Consider the following 18,990-nt stretch of genomic DNA (forward strand, 5'->3'; position numbering starts at 1 on the left):
CATTAATTTGACATCTTAGCGCTTCCTCTTCTGGTGTGAAATAGTCTATGAGAAGTCACATGTAATTAAAACTAAGCGCTAGGTTCAGTTTTTGCCATTTACAAAGCAGATCTGGAAACTTGTTACCTGTCGTGGGCATTTTTAAAATTCGAAGGCCACGCGGAACAATCCTTTTGGCTATGCAAGCTTCAAAATGCTGGCGCTGTAACTGGAGTTTCTTGAGTTTCAGAAACTCTGATTCTAATTTGTTTAATTCCTCCATAATGTTGATAAAGTTATCATCAGTCTCAGGACACGCGTCTTGATCCAGTGTCGGTTCATATTCCAAAAGCAAGTTTTCTTTACCAGTCACACAAACTTGAAACCTTTCGGTCCTCCGATTGGCTACATCCATGGCATTGGGTACGTAAGGCAATTCAATATTCTGCTGTCTTTGCAATAAAATCAGTTTTTAAGTTGAAACTGCATCGTTATTTCATGGATACAGCTTGACTGAAAAGTCTTTGTATTTGCCATCTGGTTCCTGGGAGGACTTATATGTTATTTATACAAAATATTATTAGACAAAATATCCAGTTTAATGTCAATAATCTGCATTGGCTAGGATTTCTAAGATGGATGCACATTGATCAACACTTTAACTTCAGCTGTCCTAATATGAAAGCAGAAAGTGAAAAGTAACAGCCAGAATATTGTCATTATGGGTAAAATTCAGTTATTGGATAGTAAGTACCTACCTGGATGCCAGCAAAAAAAGACATTTAGATAACCAGAAAGAGAACCAGAAAAGGTGAAGAGGAAAAATGTGGCTGGGAAGAATCCTGCGGCCATTCAGCTAAAAGCAGCTGGACTTCAAGTAATTTAGAGAAAAAAATAATCAAATGTACTCACAGAGATTAAAATAAATGAAACATTGAAGGAATATATCAGCTCAAATAACAGAAGGCTGGAAAATAAAAGAAGCTTTAAGTAGCTATTCAGATGAACTAAATAAAACTGCAAAAATCAGAAGATGAAATGAAGAAAAGGCTGGCTGAGTATGACACTTCCTAAGAGCTGTTTCAAAAAATGGTAAAGTTAGAAAACCGAGCATGAATGTATTAATTTTATGAAAGCACAAATAAGCAAGTGACTGGTATTCCATAGCAGGATTTATTAACTGAAAGGGCAGATTGAGTGTTTGCTCCAAATATGGCATTGGGAAAGCAGCCAAGACGTATATTAGTAAAGATTCAATCATACCAGCAAACAGAGTTTATCCTAACAAAATTGTAGTAGAAGAGAAAGGTATTAAAAACTGGAGACAGCAGAGAGTTTATGTAAAATGTTTATTCACTTTGCATCTCGCCGAAGAGAAGAGAAGCAAATTACCCTCAGCAATCAGACTGTTGCAAGGCAGGTATGATAGTCAAGATGCTGTATCTAGCTGTCTTCAGGATATTTTGTTTTTGAAGCATAAAAGACATTTTGGATGCACAACAGGCTGAGGAGGAAATAAAAAAGTTTATCCAACAAAAAGTGAGCCAGCAAATAGAAGGGGATACTGCTTCTCTTTCTTCTAGCAATAAAGCTCATAGATAGAACTTGCCAGGGAAATGTTTTCCACTATTTCAAAGGAAAATGCTTGAGAGACAGAAAAAGCACAGGAGTTGACTAGAAGAATCAGGAGTACCTTGTACTTGAACCAGAGACTGAGGTTATCAGATGGAGATGAACAGAATGAAGTCCAACAACACTGCAATTAGTGAATAAATAGGAGAATATAAAACACAGATCACATTTGTGAAGTATGGCTTTGAAACAAACAAACAAAAACAATCAGCTGAGAAAAAGTGGACTTTTGCTAACTTTGTTAAACCTATGAGTGGACTGTAAAGTATATACTCCATTTTATGTAATTAATGTATAAAATCCACTAGAAATAAACAAATAACTGTAAGTAAAGCATTTTTTTTTCATATTAGTAGTTGTTTGAAATATGCCATGATATAAACTGCATGTTTAATAGCAAAGCAGTATAGTGTTTATCAGGTATATTTTAAATGCAAGAAAATTATTTTCAGTGACTGTTGTATATGTTGATGATATTAAAATAAACAAGTATTTTTTTTAGTTGCAAGAAATATAGGCTTTACAGTATAGCAAGAGAAGAAAGGCTAGACTGGAGCAAGATTAAGTTAATATGCTGATTATGGGCTGCTTGGGTGGAGGAGGGGTATAAAAGTGAATTGCGTAGGCTAGATGTAGAATTAAGATAATTTCCCAAGGATGGATGCCTACACTAATACCCTTGGTTGAAGTTGTAAACAAGTGTTTTCTGTAAGCATTGATGAATGAAGCAATGATGAAAGCCATGACAAATACTACACTCCTACCAACTGCAAAGATATTGGCTTGTTCTTTTTTTCCATTATCAAATTTTCTCAGTGGGGGGCAAAAAGCCTGCAGCTGAAGGCAGTTGAAAATTCTGTCCTGCATCTACAGAGATGTTAGCTGTTTTTTTTGTTTATTTTCTCTCATTGCTGACTACTTTTACGTGGAAATGAGCTGTTTGCAGATGCAAACAATTAATCTTGGAGAGTTCTGAGCATTCTTTTCTGAGGGAAATGCAAAATTTAAAGGTACAATGGCAAGCAGTTTAATGACAAATTAAGTTGGAAATTATGGGAAGTGAATTCAAGACAGCAGCCTTCCTGGCAGCCTGAATACTTGGTTTACTATCAAAAGCACGAAAATCACTTAAGCGAATGGTGATTTCCGCTGCAAATAATGTCAACTCATACATATTAAGTAGGTTGTATGGTCAACGCAACAATGTCGACAAATTCTGTCGACCATAGTTTCTAAATCCCCCATTCACAGCAATGCTGTGAATTCCTGTCCTGTGTACATCCTTCTGAACGATCGTACACATGAACATTGACTGTCGCTCCTACCATGGTTGAGGAGGTGGCTGTCAGACATGTCAATGTCGACCTTTTGACTGCAAACCTGAATAATTAAATGCATTTAATACAACAGTGTACAGTGTGCAGTTTAGTTTTATTTAAAGACAGCCTGCTCCTTTTTCTTAGGGCTAAAAGTTAATAGCTTCTGGAAACATACACGCTGTTTTTTCACACATGGGAGAAGAATAAAGATAAGAAAAAAGCAAACAAAAGTAAATGTATGTGGGAATGCAGGCTGTAACGTCCTTTAGCATGGGTAATCTTAAATTTAGGTAAGGTAATGCCTGTAGGTGCAGTTTGGGACAGTTGTTCCTATCTGAAAGGCTAAACTTCATTTTTTTGGAGTTGTAGTTGTGTATGTTTGTTTTAAAAATAACAGGAGATGGGTGTTCTGAAAATTTATTTAGTTTTTTGTTTAAGGGTTTTCATTAAAACAAAAAGTCTTGAAAAATATGACATAGGTTCAAATGGAAATGAAACAACTGTGTAAAAGATCAGCCTACTAAACATTAGTATGTGCATAGATGCTAAACGGTTGAAATACACATTAAAAAAACTGTCATGTATATTAGGTGGGAACAATAGCTTTTTATCATAATGGCTACTCTAGCCATATTATCTTGTAAAATAACTGATCTTTCAAGTATAGACAATTTTATTTATTTTATTTTATTGCATTTATTTACCAGGAAAGTCCACTGGGCCTAAAAGAGCCCATTTTCAGTGGAGGCCAGGGGAGAAATCTCCGACAAGAACATAAATACAGAAAAAAATTAAACATTAATTGATACAGAAGTAGAAACAGTGTTACACATACTGATTACAGTAATATATACAGAATATATACATAAATGCAGGAATTTCGTTGGTTTGATTACGGTAATATATACAGAATATGTACATAAAAGCAGGAATCTAGTTGGTTTGATTACAGTAATATATACAAAATATATACATAAAAGCAGGAATTTAGTTGGTTGATAGATGAATTCAATCAGAGAGGTACAGAGATATATTAATCAGCATTATTGTACCAGTATCAACAAGTGATGAAAAAATATGAAAAAGCACAGGAGTTTATAGAGCAGGTACATAGCCAGGAAGAGTTGAGAAGATTTTTCAGTATTTGTTTGAAGGTGGTGGTGCTGCCTATGCTTCTTATAGAAAGTGGAGGTGAATTCCACAGTTTGGTTATGGTGAAGGAGTAGAGGAGTTGACCAGCAGGTAAGGTGGGCTTTTTTACTTTTAGAAGTGGATGATTTTCAGATCTTAGTTGCCTGCTGGGTTGAAATTTGGCAAGTAGAGTCGAGAGAGCGGGGCAGTCTGTAGATTATTTTCTGCGTAATTGTAGTTAGTTGAGTGAATGAGAAATGTTGGGGGAGTTCCAGCTAGTCTAATTGTTTCAGTGAGTTACAGTGGTGGGATGGGAATTTGGCCTTGGTGGCAAATTTGGCTATTCTGTTTTAACACATATCAAGTTTGGATTTTGTAGAATTTTGGATATTAGTGAGGAAAGGGGCATCATAAAGGAGAGATGGTAATAAAAAGGTAATTGCAAAGGTTTGTCTAGTAGAGATCCTAAGAAAGTGTTGGTGCCTGTAGAGCATACCAAGCTTTTGGTGTATTTTTTAATGTTATTGTTTATGTGTAGGTCAAAGTTAAGGTTTTCATCTGTAATAATACCTAGTAACTTAGTGTGTGGGACAACTTCTATAGTGGTATTGTCTTAGGCTTGTATAGTGAAGAGTTTTTTTTATCTAGGGGAGTGGTTTTCTTAGGAGTATTTTTAAGCATCCAAGATTCAGTAGAGGTAAGGGCATTCTGTGTGATTTGCTGGAGTTCAGAGCTGGAATTTGCAGTGCATATTATTGTATAGTTCAAAGTAATGGTGATTGTGGAAGAGAGGTGAAGAAGAGAGTACAGGCAGGATGGAGTGGGTGGAGAAGAGTGTCAGGAGTGATTTGTGACAGACGAGTACCAGTAAGAGTGAAAGGGAACGTCTACAAGAGGGTAGTGAGACCAGCTATGTTATATGGGTTGGAGACAGTGGCATTGACAAAAAGGCAGGAGTTTGAGCTGGATGTGGCAGAGTTAAAGATGTTAAGATTTGCACTGGGTGTGATGAGGGTGGACAGGATTAGGAATAAGTGTATTAGATGGTCAGCACAGGTTGGAAGGTTTGGAGACAAAGCCAGAGAGGCAAGATTACGTTGGTTTGGACATGTGCTGAGGAGGGATGCTGAGTATATTGGGAAAAAGATGCTAAGGATGAAGCTACCCGGTAACAGGAAAAGAGGAAGGCCTAAGATAAGGTTTATGGATGTGGTGAGAGAGGACATGCAGGTGGTTGGTGTGACAGAGCAAGATGCAGAGGGCAGGAAGAAATGGAAACAAATGATCCACTGTGGCAACCCCTAATGGGAACAGCTGAAAGAAGATGATGATTATTGTAGAGTCATCAGCATACTGGGTTACTGAGCATTGTGGGAGAGGAGAGTGAAAGTTGTTTATAAAGATGCTAAATAAGAGAGGATCAAGTATGGAGCTATGGGGTACCTCTGTGGAAGTACTGAGGAAGGGAAAGTAAGATTGTTGCCATTTGGTGTATTTCTGCCTATTGGAGAGATAGCTATTGAACCATTGTAGGATAGGTGGGAAAATGTGGAGGGTGGATAGTTTAGACAGGTGGATAGTGGGAAATGGTATTGAAAGCTTTGGAGAGGTTGGGGAAAAGAGAAGTGATTATTTTACCAGAATCCTGTGTCCTGTTAACTGTATCAAGAAAGGAGAAGAGGATGGTAGTGGTGCTGTTTCCTGGTCTGAAGTGATGATCCAGAGAGAAGTAGAATGTAAGAAAATGCTGCTGTTGTTGGTGGATCTTGATGCAGAGAAAGCATTTGACAGAGTAAGCTGGGATTTTATGAGTGGTGCAATGAAAGCATCTGCACTCTCTGATACAATAATAAAGTTAATCGGGAAGATATATAAAGGATTGGAGGCAAAAATTGAAGTGTATTGTCTAGCACTTTCTACTCTTTCACCCCCATCCTAGTGTAGCTATCCTTTGTTATTTTATTGAGAATGGCTAGTTACTGCAGGGCTGTATTGTGTGTGAGATAATTGCAGAAGTGTAGCTTGCTCAGTCTGTGCCCTGGGTTTATACCATAAGCCAGTGTCCCCACCCTCTCAACTCTTAACTGAAGAGCAAAAAAAAACATCATTGTAATAGCCCAATCACTACATATTAGTAATTGGTTATTACAATTTACATTCACACCCCACTTACCTCTCAACTGTCCAGAATTTTGCCTCATATTTTGGTCTGTTCCTCATAAAATTTGTGATTTTCTTGCAAAATCACTGAGGACTGAAGTCACTAAATAATGACAGACAGTTGAGTTTCAGACTTCATATCCTTCAGAAAAAGAATACTAACACAAACTCTCATATTCTAGCAACTTTTTAATTTTGTAAGAGGAGTATTTAAAATCTGTCCCTATTTTTATGCCGTTGCCCCCCTATTATTTTTAGACTTTGTCCAGATTTCTTGCACTGAGATGTTGAGAAGCATGATACCCCCCTCCCCCAGCTAGTTCTTCTTCCAGAATAAAAACATACATTAGGAGACATGGGATATGTGGGTGGTCCAGTAGCCCTCAGATGCTTCACTAAAACAGAATGTCCTGATCTATAAAGGAATCAATATCAATAGCAAGATATTTGTCCTGAATTTGTCATGATGTCCACTGTCTAGACTATCTTGCACAGAAATTCTAACAAGACAAGAGCACATTCACACCTTCAGATTACCTGGCTTTGTGAGATAATTGAGGATGTGGAGAGGGCTGCTAAGATTAGAGGCCACAAAGTTAATATATTTCATGAAGAACCACCTTAACTGATGCACCTTGCCACATTATTCTAAAAATACTGCAAAGAATTTTGAACATGACAACATTAAGACTATTAGTGCAAACAGATCAGAGATATGTCCCAAGCCCCAGTCTTCACCTATACAATGGGTGCCAAAACACAGTTGCTTAGCCAAACAGTGTTCTTAGAGTCACTTCTGTAAAGATGAGCATATGTTAAGTGAGCATATTTATTTAAACAATGCTTTTAAATTCAAAATTAGATTAAAAAAGATTAAAAAAATATATCCAGAAATTCTTCTCCTAGCCTCTTTATCATGGATAAAAAGAAGTTATGTACTCACCATAACGTTCCATCTGAGGAGTTGTCTTTCATATGTCTTCAACCCATGGGTTTGAACTCAGCTACATTTTTATAGCTTGAATCCAAGAGCTGAGCTCCTCCTTCTCTACCCACAATCTCCCACTCCACCATCATTACCTCAGATCGAGTTTGCTGAAAATAGTCAATCCAGCTATAAGAAAAAGGAACTATGGATGAGGGAACACACTCAGGAGCTCAAGCAGACCAAGTTGTGATCTGAGCCACATCATCCAGGTCCTCCAAAAAGGCCAGGGGAAGGGGGATGGTTTGAAGACAGATGAAAGACAACAACTCAGATAGAAAGTTATGGTGAGTACATAACTTCTTTATCTGAAGTTGTTGCTTTCATATGATCTTCAACCCATGAGACTGAGTCACTAGCTACATGGACCCTGGGTGGCCCTAAGGAAGGATGTTCTGGTGCATGGCAGAGCCAAAGGAACCTCAGCTTCTGGAGATTATGTACAATTTGTAGTGGTTAATAAAAGTATGAGGAGAAGCTCAAGTGGCTGCTGCGCAAATGTCATCCAACAAGTTTTTAGACCAGAAGGCAGAAGAGGTAGAAATGGACCTAGTGAAATGGGCTTTAATTTTGTTTTGGTAAAGGGATGCCTCTAAGTTTGTACAGCCAAGCAATGCACTTAAAGATCCAATTGGAAATTGTTACCTTAGATACTGATCTCCCCAGTCTGGTCTTTGAAAAGGAAACAAACAATTGATCGGACTTATGAAGGGATTTAGTTCTGTCTAGATTGCCTGTGAACATCAGTGAATGGAGCTGGTATACACCTCTTTTTTTGAAAATTTGGGAAAGAGACCAGTAAATTGATCTCTTGATTAATATTATTCTCTGAAGCAACTTTAGGCAAAAAAGAGGGGTTAGTACGAAGGGTGACTCTGTATTTGTGAAAAATGAGGTAAGGAGGCTTGATGGACAAGGCCTGAAGTTCTGAAACTCTTTTTGCAGAAATAACGGCTACCAAAAGGGCTGTTTTCTAAGACAATAGTTGTAAGTCTACTTTGGCTGCTGGTTCAAAGCGGGAAGACATCAAAGCCTGAAGGACTAAATTAAGATCACAAGGGGAGACGACCTCTTTTGTTGGAGGTCAAAGGAGAAAAGTCCCTTTTAAAAAAAATCTTACAAAGTTTGGAAGAAGCCAAGGAAGAGGAATTAAACCCAACATGGTAGTTAGAGATGGCTACTAACTGGACCTTGATGGCAGAGAAGCTAAAACCTTTGTGGAAGAGGTTGGATAGGAAATCCAGAATAAATGGAATAGGAGCTGAGAAAGGATCAACTTCGTGTTGATGAGCCCAGATCAAAAATCTCTTCCACTTGCTAGCATAAATTTTCCTAGTGGAAGACGTGTGAGCTGCTAAAATGATATTCTAGACTGAGGAAGACAGCCTGGGAACTCTAGCCATCATTGGAAGTGGAGTAGCCATGCTGTCAACCTAAGATTTTCAATGTCTGGATAAGGGCAACTGGACAGGTAAGAAAGAAGATCCTGAGATGGATGCAAAGTCCAGGGAGGACACAACAGATGAGACCAAAGTTTGGGAAATCAGATTTGCCAAGGCCAGAAAGGGGCGATGAAGATTGCTTTCCACTTCAACCTCCTGGCTCTCTGAAGGAATTTTGGGATAAGAGGCAGAGGAGGAAAGGTATATAGAAGACTGGAGGGGCCAAGCATGAACTAGAGGGTCTCTTGGGGATTCCACTGGAGGGGAATTAGGGTGAAAAACCTGCTGCACTTTGCACTGAAAGGAGTGGCGAATAGATCACAGCAAGGTTGACCCCATTTCTGGAAGATCACTTCCACCATTATTAGATTGAGAGACCACTCATGGGGCATCAGCAGGGTTCAGCTGAATCTGTCTGCCAGAAAGCTGGATGTCCCTAGAATCATCATCAGCCACCTTTTTCCCATTTTATTCTATATGGGGTCGAGTATCGTGTTAATTTTCGCCAACTCTCTCGATTCAGTGCCACACTCCTGTCTTCTTCAACACTCATGCCTGATTGTCACAGATCTTCTTTCACATAATCCATCCACCTCTTTGCTGGACATCCTTGCTTTCTCTTACCTTCTTCCTGTAAGTCCCAAATCTTCCTCACCAGATTGTCTTCTGCTTTCCTACACGTGCCCAAACCACCGTAATCTGTTCTCTTTGATATTTTCTGCAATTGGAGCTACTTTGGCTTCTGCTCTTATTTCTCCATCTGTCCCACAGTATGAATCCTACGACCTTTCTCATCTCCAGTCATCCATCACCTCTAGCTTCTTCAACTGTTCTGCCTTTACTGCCCAGGTGTCTGTACCATACAGTAGTACTGGTTGCACTACTGTCTTGTACACCTTGCTTTTCAGCTTCTTTGGCATTCTTCTGTCACAGACTACACCTGATACACTATGGCAGTTGGCTGCAGCCCCTCTGATTCTAGCTTTTGCCTCTTCATTCAGACTACCCTTCTTCTCAACCACCCCTATCTTCCCTTCTATCTCTATTCTCAGCTTCTTCTGATTTCCCCAATTTACCACCAACTTATCTGTGCTTTGTTTCATCTTATATGCCTTCAGATTTGCATTCCATTACCCTATCCTTTGCTAAAGTTCTAGCTCAGAGTCTGCCTGTACTGCTACATCATCTGCATACAGCAGCTTTGCTGATCTGTCCCCTCCAGGCTGTTTGCTAATGTAGTCCATCACCAGTATGAACAGCAGTGGGCTCAGAGCTGAACCATGATGTACACCCACTCCCACTGGGAAACCCTCTGTGAGGCCGAAAACTGTTCGTACTTGAGTCACTGGGTCCTTGTACATAGCTTGCACTAATTCTACCAATGTTTCCGGGACTTCAAACCACCGCAGTACTGCCCAGATTAGCTTTCTTGGGACATTGCCATATGCTTTCTCCAAGTCTAGGAATGCCCAGTTGTCCTCATTTCTAGCTTCTTCTCAAGTATCTGTCTCAGTGCCAACATTGGGTTAGTTGTGCTGCATCCTGATCTGAATCTGAACTGTTCATCTCCCATCTTACATTCTACTACTCTGTGTATCCATTTATCAATCATTCTCTAGAATGTGCATTGCTATTAGAAAGTGGTTGGATGAGATCACCCATTCCCACAATCTAATGGCTTCTCGATAAAGAGGGTAGGATCTGGTTCCCCCATGTTTGTTTATATACCAGACTATAGCCATGTTGTCCATCTGGATAGCAGTGGTTCCCGTCAGAAGAGATGTCTGAAGTTCTTGCAATGTCAAAAGCACTGCTCTCATCTCCAGGACGTTTATAAGCAAGTTGGTCTCCAAGGAGGACTGTGTGCCTTAAGCTGTCTGTGCCAGATAATGCCCCCCCAACTGAATTGGGAGGTGTCCATAGTCACAGTGGCTGTGGGCGGAGGAGGTACAAAGGGGTGACCCTCCAGGAGATTTTGAGGCTGGAGCTACCATGTCAGTGATTCCTTGCAGACCTTTGAAAGTCGAACTAGGTGTGACAGTGGGCTATCCAAGAGAGACCATTGTACCACTAAGGTCCATTGCAGCACTCTCATATGAAGATGAGCAGTGGAAATAATTGTAATAGTTGCAGTCATGGAACCCAGGGTTCAAAGAGCTAGACTCGCCGGGGGCAATGGCATTTGTACGACTTGCCTTACATGAAGTTGTAATGACAGAATTTTTTGTGGAGGTAAGAATGCCTTGAACTGTAGAGTGTCGAGGCATGTGCCTATGAAATCTAGAACTTGTACTGGTTGAATATTTGACTTGTTGAGATTGATAGAGATTCCCAATGAATAAGGTGGTTGAAAAAGATAATTCCAGGCTAGCAATAGTCAATGTCTGGTGGAAGCAGCGATGAGCCAGCCATCCAGATATGGGAAAACTTGAAATCCCTGCATCCTGAGATGAGCTGCTACTACTGCCATTGCTTTGGTGAACACCCAGGGGGCTGTAGTGAGACCAAAGGGGCATACTCTGAAATGGAAATGACTGGCTTCCAGTTGAAAGCAAAAAAACTTTTGTGAGTGCCTGTCCATTTTTATACTGTAGTACTCTTCCTGGAGGTCTAGGGAACACATCCAGTCATTCTCCTGTAACATGGAGAGAATGGATTGAATGGTGATCATCCAGAATTTTGTCTTGGCAACTGATTTGTTGAGATCAGTGAGGTCCAGAATCGGTCTCAAGTCTCCCGTCTTTTTTGGCACAAAAAATAATCTTGAGTAGAGGCCTAATCTGGAGTGATCTGGAGGGACTGGCTGGATGACTCGTTTTCTTAGCAAACCAGCAATTTCCCTAGTTGCAGCCTCCCTATGATCAGGTGGAATATCAGGGAGGGCTTTTTTTGGTATGGGCTTGGATGGGAAAGAAATATTCTACCCTCTGGATATCCTGGTTAACACCCAGCGGTCTGTGTTGATGGCTTCCAAGGCTACTGGGTGAAGCGACAGATGCCCCTAACTGCCTCCAGGGCGGAGCAGTCAAGCAACACTTTAGGGCTGCTGGAAGGCCTTCTCCATGAAAGGTTCTCGGGAACCCTGGTTTAGTTTTTTCTCGGACCCCATTTGCCTCTGGGATGGCATCCATTGTTTCCCCCTCTACCTCTGGAGGTAACATCTCCCTGAGACTGAAAGAAAGAACTCTGGGACTTCCAGAATCACAACTTCTTACCTCCATGCTAATTCCTAGAGAAGGATCTTTGTGGGGTAGTGACGTGGATCCCAACAACAGAAAGCATCTTCCCGTCTTTCTTGCTCTGGGGGAGAGAGTGTTGCAAACAGAATGACCAAAAAAGGCCAATCCATCAAAGAGGGCATTAATGAAGGACACCTTGAAGGGTTCCAAAAAGTCACACAGCTACATCCAAGCATGGCATCTGATAGCAATGCCAAAACCAGCTGCTATAGAGGTTCCTTCCACTGCATGCGAAAGTAGCCTCATAGAGGTGTTTGAGATGGCGGCAAGGGTGGCCAGCTTGAAGGAGACGGCCTTTCTACCCTCTTCAGACATGGACCTTGCAGGAGGCTGCACAATTTCCTTAATTAAATCTCTCTGGAGCCTGGTGACATGGGCCAAATAGTTCAATGCCCTCAGAGTGAGGGTTGCTGAAGAAAAACACTTTCCAAATCTGTCCAATGCCCAGGACTCCCTGTTAGCGGTATGGACAGTGGAACTCTCCTGGGCGAGTTTCTTCTTGGTGGCCATTGCAACCACCATGTCATTGACAGGGATACCCTTGGAACAGTGGGACCTGTCTTGGGAAGGACTGAGGACCTTGTCAGGATGATGGGGAATAGGGTCTACTGTGCCAGCTCCTTCCACGCCCTGCAGGGAATGAGGTCAACCAGGGGATCCACATGGGGAGCCACCCAAGATGTAGAAAGTCCTGTACCAAAGGCCTCAAGAAACACTAATTCCTCTGAATTAGGGCTTTGGGTAGACCACCCACCACTCTGCCTGAGGATTTCCATGATGTCTCCAAAAGAGACATTTTCAGGAGGGGATTTGAGGGACCCTTCTCCTTTCCTGAAATCTGTGTCATTGGTGAGGGACTCCAGGGGGTGAGTCCAAATGCCTTCTCTTCCACTTGTGTTTTCCGTGGATCTCCTCAGTGGGAAGGTCTAGGGAGGCATGAGAAGGCTGTTGGGATTCCTGCTGTGGAGTGTTACTCAAGGTCTGAGTAACAGGCAGCCCCTGAGAGGACAGGAGGGATGCTTGCTGCACAGACACAGAGGGAGCAAAAACTATGTCTGAAGCTGAAAGTGTCGAGGCTCTCACTGAAGTAGAGAGGGCTGTCTGCACCATGTCGAACACCAAGGGAGAGCAAGTACCCGAGGGTAACTCCACCAAAGCAATCAGCACCGAAACTCCTCAAGGCCCCCGATCCCCGGTTCCAAGGAGGCTGTCTGAGCTGGACTGTCGAACGCCAAAGCACTGAGAGGTAGCGATGGGTCCGAAAGCCATGAACCAGACACCCACCCCTCGGACCCGGCACTGAAGTCTCGGCTCTGACAGTCTCTCAACCCTGAGAGGGTCAGAACCAATGCATTCAGAGCCACTGTCAGTGGCAAGGTAAGAGTACCCATCGGCACTGATGACTCAACACTCGGGAGGTTTTGACCAGAGGGTTCCAAAGCTGAGGGTCTGATTGGAAGAGGAAAGAGCAGGAGAAATTGGGGTTGGGTGCACACGGCTCCAGAGGGAGATGGAGCAGGCAGGACCCCATCTGCATCTGCACCTACAGAAAATGCAGCAATAATCTGTCCACCTTGGCTTTGGAGAGGGAGCGAGAGGACCCGAATGATGAGGCTACTGATCCTTGTCTAGAATGATGTCTGGGAGACTGAAGGACTGGTGAAGTCTGGGAGGGGGCAGGTTCAGGAGAGAACCTTGGGGTGGTGGGATGGGAGGAAGCATGCTTCCTCTTAGAAGAAGGAGATGGACAGGCCCTGAATTCAGCAGGGCATATTTGGAGCTTGTCTTGGCCGACTGGTCCTGGGCCAATTTAGGGGAGACTTGGGCTCCCGAGGTGGAGGAAGCAGGCAGCAGAGGAAGATGGAAGCAGGCCCTTCAACGTTAATTTATTCCTCCTGTCTATCAGCGCATGCTGATTAAAGCCCACACAGACAGAACGGGAGGAATCAAGGTGACTGGCACTCAGGCAATATATGCACAGGGTGTGGGCATCGGAGGGAGGTATCTTATGGCCACACCCTGTACACTTTTTGAACCAAGCTTTTGGGGCTTCAGACATGATAGGCTGATAGAGAAAGAAAGGAGAAAAGCCTAACATTTTTTTTTTTTTTTTTTTTTTTTTTTTAATGAAGAACATACAGAAAATATAGGGAAAGAAGGAAGGAAAGTAAAACTAAGGAATTTGTACTCTCAGTATATACACACACACACACACACACACACACACACACACACACACACACACACACACACACACACACACACACACACACACACTCTGACTAAAGCAGGAGCTTGCTGGGTCACTGCTACCTCTAATGGCAGAAAATGAGATCTGAGATCATGGTGGTGGAGTGGAGGATTATGGGTAGAGGAGGAAGAGCTCAGTTCTTGGATTCAAGCTATAAAAATGTGGCCAAGTCGGATCTAAGGTCGGATCCGAACCCATGGGTTGAAGACAGATGAAAGCAACAACTTCAGATCAATAGATTAAGAAACTGTCTGTACAGCCTTGAATTCACTAAAAAATGTAAGATGCTCCCACAGACGTGCACTGATTTCTCACTAAAAGGCCTTTCTGAACCTAAAACGACCTTCCTTCTAAGCCAGAACAGGCTAAGAAGTTAAATATCTAAAATTAAGAACAATGCAAGACTAGGAAGCTGTGAAGCAAACACCTTCTTTCCACTGAATATACTGAAAGTCAAGGAAGCACTGTCATGAACAGTCTATAGTGTGGACATTGCAGATTAAGGAAATGCTGAAGTGAACAGTCTCTAGTGGGGATACTGTAGGTTATGGAAGTACTGTCATGAACAGTCTCCAAAGCAGAAGCAGCACACGTGAACGATCTCTAGTGGGGATACGGCAGGTTAAGGAAGTACTGTCACGAACATTCTCCAAAGCAGAAGCAGCAGACGTGAATGGTCTCTAGTGGTGTCATGGCAGATTAAAGAAGTACTGTCATGAACAGTCTCCAAGGCAGAAGCAGCAATGCTGGTGACCTCTAGTCTAGAGGAATATTATCAATCTGCCTGAATATTCGCCTTCACTGGTGAAGTTCTAGATACATACACCTCAGTACAACACAGACTAATGTTCCCTTCATTCTTTCACTAATACAGATTTACAGTGAATGAGCATGGTGCATACCAAATGCTGTTGAAATATATAGCAGAGGCATAGGAGAGATGAAGATATGCAAATGATCCCAGATTTAGTGATTTGATTCACAAGTACACTTAAAAATGAGAGGAGATACTTAGAATTATGACTTTATCAAGTAACCATGGGAGATCAGCTGAATTGTTAAGAGTCTGTTAAGTACAAAATAACATCTGTGAATGTTGTCTTGCGGGGGGGGGGGTTCCAAAATAAATGTTATTTATATGTTTGTTTATTAACTTATGTGTTCATCTGTCTGCTTGTTTGTTGTCGATATCCAGGTTAGTCCCAATAGGAATCGGCTATTTTTAGTGGAAACCTGAGATGGTATTTGTACTGACTATGGAAAACTTGGTCAGAACCCTAAAAAATGGAGCAGCTCAAACTAAATTAAATATAGAAATGATTTTGAGAACCTAGTGAATTTAAATGTGTTTCTTACAGCAAGGGTCACAGTTTCACTCTATAAGGTTATGCTGCAGTCCCTGGAAAGAGGGGCATTTATTTCTGTTTAATTTTAGTTTGACTGTATTACAGACCACGTAATCTCACTGAAAAAAAGCAGATGCAATATTTTGTCACATTTTATTATGAGCAGCATTTATATAGACAGCTGTGGTATATGGTCTTTACAAGAAAATAAAACAATGATGTATTATGTTCTTCATTATTTAATACAATTTATTTTTGGAACAGGTTGTGTGTGGAAAATGCTCTGATTATAAGGCAGAGCTGAGCTATGATGACAACAAGCTAAATCGTGTCTGCAGAGATTGTTATGTAGCACTCAAAGGTGAGGCGGAGACTGAAGAAAGGGAAGAAAAGAAAAAAGGCATCCTAGAGGTAAGATATATGTATGTTATGTAAAAACAATCACTGATAACATGGTTCTAATGCCACCCCAGAATCTTAAACATAAACATTTATTTAGAGAAATTAATGTAACAGATGTATTTATTTACATGCTGATGTACTTGGATGAAGCCAATTATTAAAACCAAATGTGGATTTAGGGTGTAGCATCCTACAAGCACTGCAACAGTCAAATTCAAAAAGTTCTAAAATGCAGCTTACTGTCAGAGAATTAAATACATTTTATATCTCATGTGTTTCAACATTGTAAATCAGTGTTCCACACAAACACTGGACTGCATTTCATTTCACTGTGTATCAGTGCCCACACATCAGCACTATATTATACTTTATCGCAGTTATCGATGGTCATTGCCTCCCTCACTTGCAGTACATGCTAGCTATTTGAAATTTTGGCACCCTTTAAACCGAGTCGCAAAACACAGATATTGAATGACCAAAAAACAGACTTGCATATACTAAGTCTGAGATTGCCATTTCTTAGAATATTTCCCTTTCCCCGACGTATGGTGATCTCGGAGTTAGTATATATAAGTTCAGGGGGTCGTGGGGCTTTCCACCCACATAAGGGGTGCAGGGGGCCTGTCCCCTGCAAAAAAAGAAGTTTAAAGGAGAAGAGTGATATTTGAAATTCCTCATTCATTTTTGACCTTTCTTTTCTCTCTGTATGTTGGCACTCAGCATTTCAAGTGCCGAAATTTCAACAGGAAGTCGCAGTACACTACATTTTATCTCTGTTATTGCCCATCACTGCCTCACCCACCAGCAGTACACTACACTTCATATTAGTTACTGCCCATCACTGCCTCTCCAATCAACACTACAGTGCACTTCACTATACGTATTACTCATCAGTGCCTTGCCCATATCTTACCCATATATCCCATCAGCACTAGACAGCACTTAAGCTCAGTTACTAGCCATTAGTCCTTTTAAACCAGCAAAACAGTATACTTCATCTCAGTTATTGCACATCACTCCCTCTCCTTTCATCAGTTTAGTATACTCATCAGCGCTACACCCATTATTCCCACCAGCAGTACAATACATTTCACCTCAGTTAGTGTCATCCATTGATACTCCTCCCACCAGCAGTACTGCACAATTCATCTTTACTACTGTCCATCAGTGCCACTCCTACAGCAACACAGGGCACTTTATCTCATTTAATCTCCATCAGTGTCCTTCCCATCAGCAGTACACTGTAATCCTCAGTTACTGCCTATCACTGCTGTCCCAAGAGAGCACTTCATTTCAGTTAGTGTCCACAAATGCCCTTTCCTGGAAGTACTGTGTGCACATTATCTCTTCTTCTCCCATCAGTGCCCCTCTTGCTACAATGTGAGGCATACCACTCAACTGTCCAGAATTTCACACAATGTCCAGATTTTTTACTCATATTTGTGGTCAGTCCCTCATAAAATGTGTGGCTTTCTGTCAAATCACTGTGGATTGACTTCATTAAATCACATACATTTGAGTTTCAGACTTCATATCAATCATAAGATGCATGCTAACTCAAATCCTGTTATTTTAAAAACTTTCTAAGTTTATAAGAGCAGTATGTCAAATCTGTCCCCCTTTATTTCAGGTTTTGTCCAGATTTCATGCACTAAGCAGCTGAGAGGTATGAGTGGGGCACTTTACCACAGTTATTGTTCATCAGTGGGAAGATATAGAAATTAAAAACAGGTGTCTTGTGAGAGGAATGCCCATGAACACAGGAGCTGTGGAATATAATAAATGGAGCTATTTGTAACCACATAAAATGATTGATCTTAATTTCCAAGACAAAAAGATGGGGAGAGTCAAGATGTTTCATTAGGGAGCTGGAAATAGACATGAAGGATGATGATGGTGAGGAGAAGGAGGAGGAGAAATTCAAGGAATGGAGGGACATTGGAAGCACCTGTGCGAGTGCTCTGCAGAGACATGAACCAAGGCAGCAAACTATGGGATGGTTTAAATTCAGCTGTGTGTAATGCAATCTTTTGTAGAATATTTTTATCTTTCTTTATGCTCTGTAATACAAATATACCATGCCAGCTCCTATAACTCCAATCAGCTTCCACTCTCTACTCCTTACCATACTCCCACACAAAACCATCTCCTCATTCACACAAATAATCACGTCTTTTCCCTCTCCTCCTCTCTGTTTCAGCTCAACCCTCTGTACCTTTTTAATCCTAAAATTATTTCCACTACTGCTAGGACACTTACTCTTAAAGAAATACTAGACCATCCAGAATACCCTAAATCCAAACCAAAACACACTAAAATAACTTCCTTCAAAAACCTTGTCTTAGCTGGAGACATTCACCCAACCCCAGACCTAACTCATCCACAAATAACAATTACCCTCCCCTTCTTCTAATCTTTCATTCCCCCTTCAATACTCTTACATTTTTCATGCTCAATGTCCAGAGTCTCAACAACAAAGCACATCAGTTTCAAGCATGGCTAAGTCATAACCAACCTGACATTGTAGCCATCTCTGAAACTTGCCTCAAACCCCACATCTCTGACTCTGACATCCTACCCTCTGGATTTCACACTCTTAGATATGACCACCCAAAGAAAAAAGGCAGAGAAGTTGTATTAATCTATTCCAATCTACTTACCTTAATTCCCCTACCAAACCCCATTCCTAAATTCGCCATTGCAGAACTAACAGTCGCTCTATTAAAAATGAATAATCACAAAAGCCTCTGTTTCATCATCCTTTATATCCCAACCGGAAATAACGTCTCAACCCTTGAAGACATACTCCAATGGGCCTCAGCTGAAATTAACCTTGAAACTTACATACTAGGTGATGTAAACATTGACTGGAATAAAATCAATAGTCCCATACTCTCCCTGTCAATTAACCTCTTTAACATTACTCAAGTAACCCACTCCATCACCAGACCCAATAAAACAAATCCCCGAGGATACACTCTTGAAAGGATCTTAGTCACCCATCCCAATAAAATTACCAACTCTGGCACCATCCCAGACTCTATTAGTGACCATCTCCCAGCTTCATTTACCATGCAACCACCTCCTATCCACACCAGCATCAA

The 18,990-nt window shown here is 41.2% G+C and overlaps 1 protein-coding gene across 1 annotated transcript in view; it reads left to right on the forward strand.

Annotated features, from left to right (window-relative positions):
- The window catches only part of LOC122806257 (FYVE, RhoGEF and PH domain-containing protein 2-like), a 773,316-nt gene that overhangs the window by 680,933 nt on the left and 73,393 nt on the right, over positions 1-18,990 (forward strand). The window contains exon 14 of the mRNA XM_044076527.1: positions 15,749-15,895. Coding sequence (XP_043932462.1) covers positions 15,749-15,895 — 147 coding nt within the window. The remainder of the gene's footprint in view (positions 1-15,748; positions 15,896-18,990) is intronic.

The sequence above is a fragment of the Protopterus annectens genome, chromosome 7.part0 (assembly GCF_019279795.1).
Source record: "Protopterus annectens isolate FY-2018-M chromosome 7.part0, PAN1.0, whole genome shotgun sequence".
Lineage (NCBI taxonomy): Eukaryota > Metazoa > Chordata > Ceratodontiformes > Protopteridae > Protopterus > Protopterus annectens.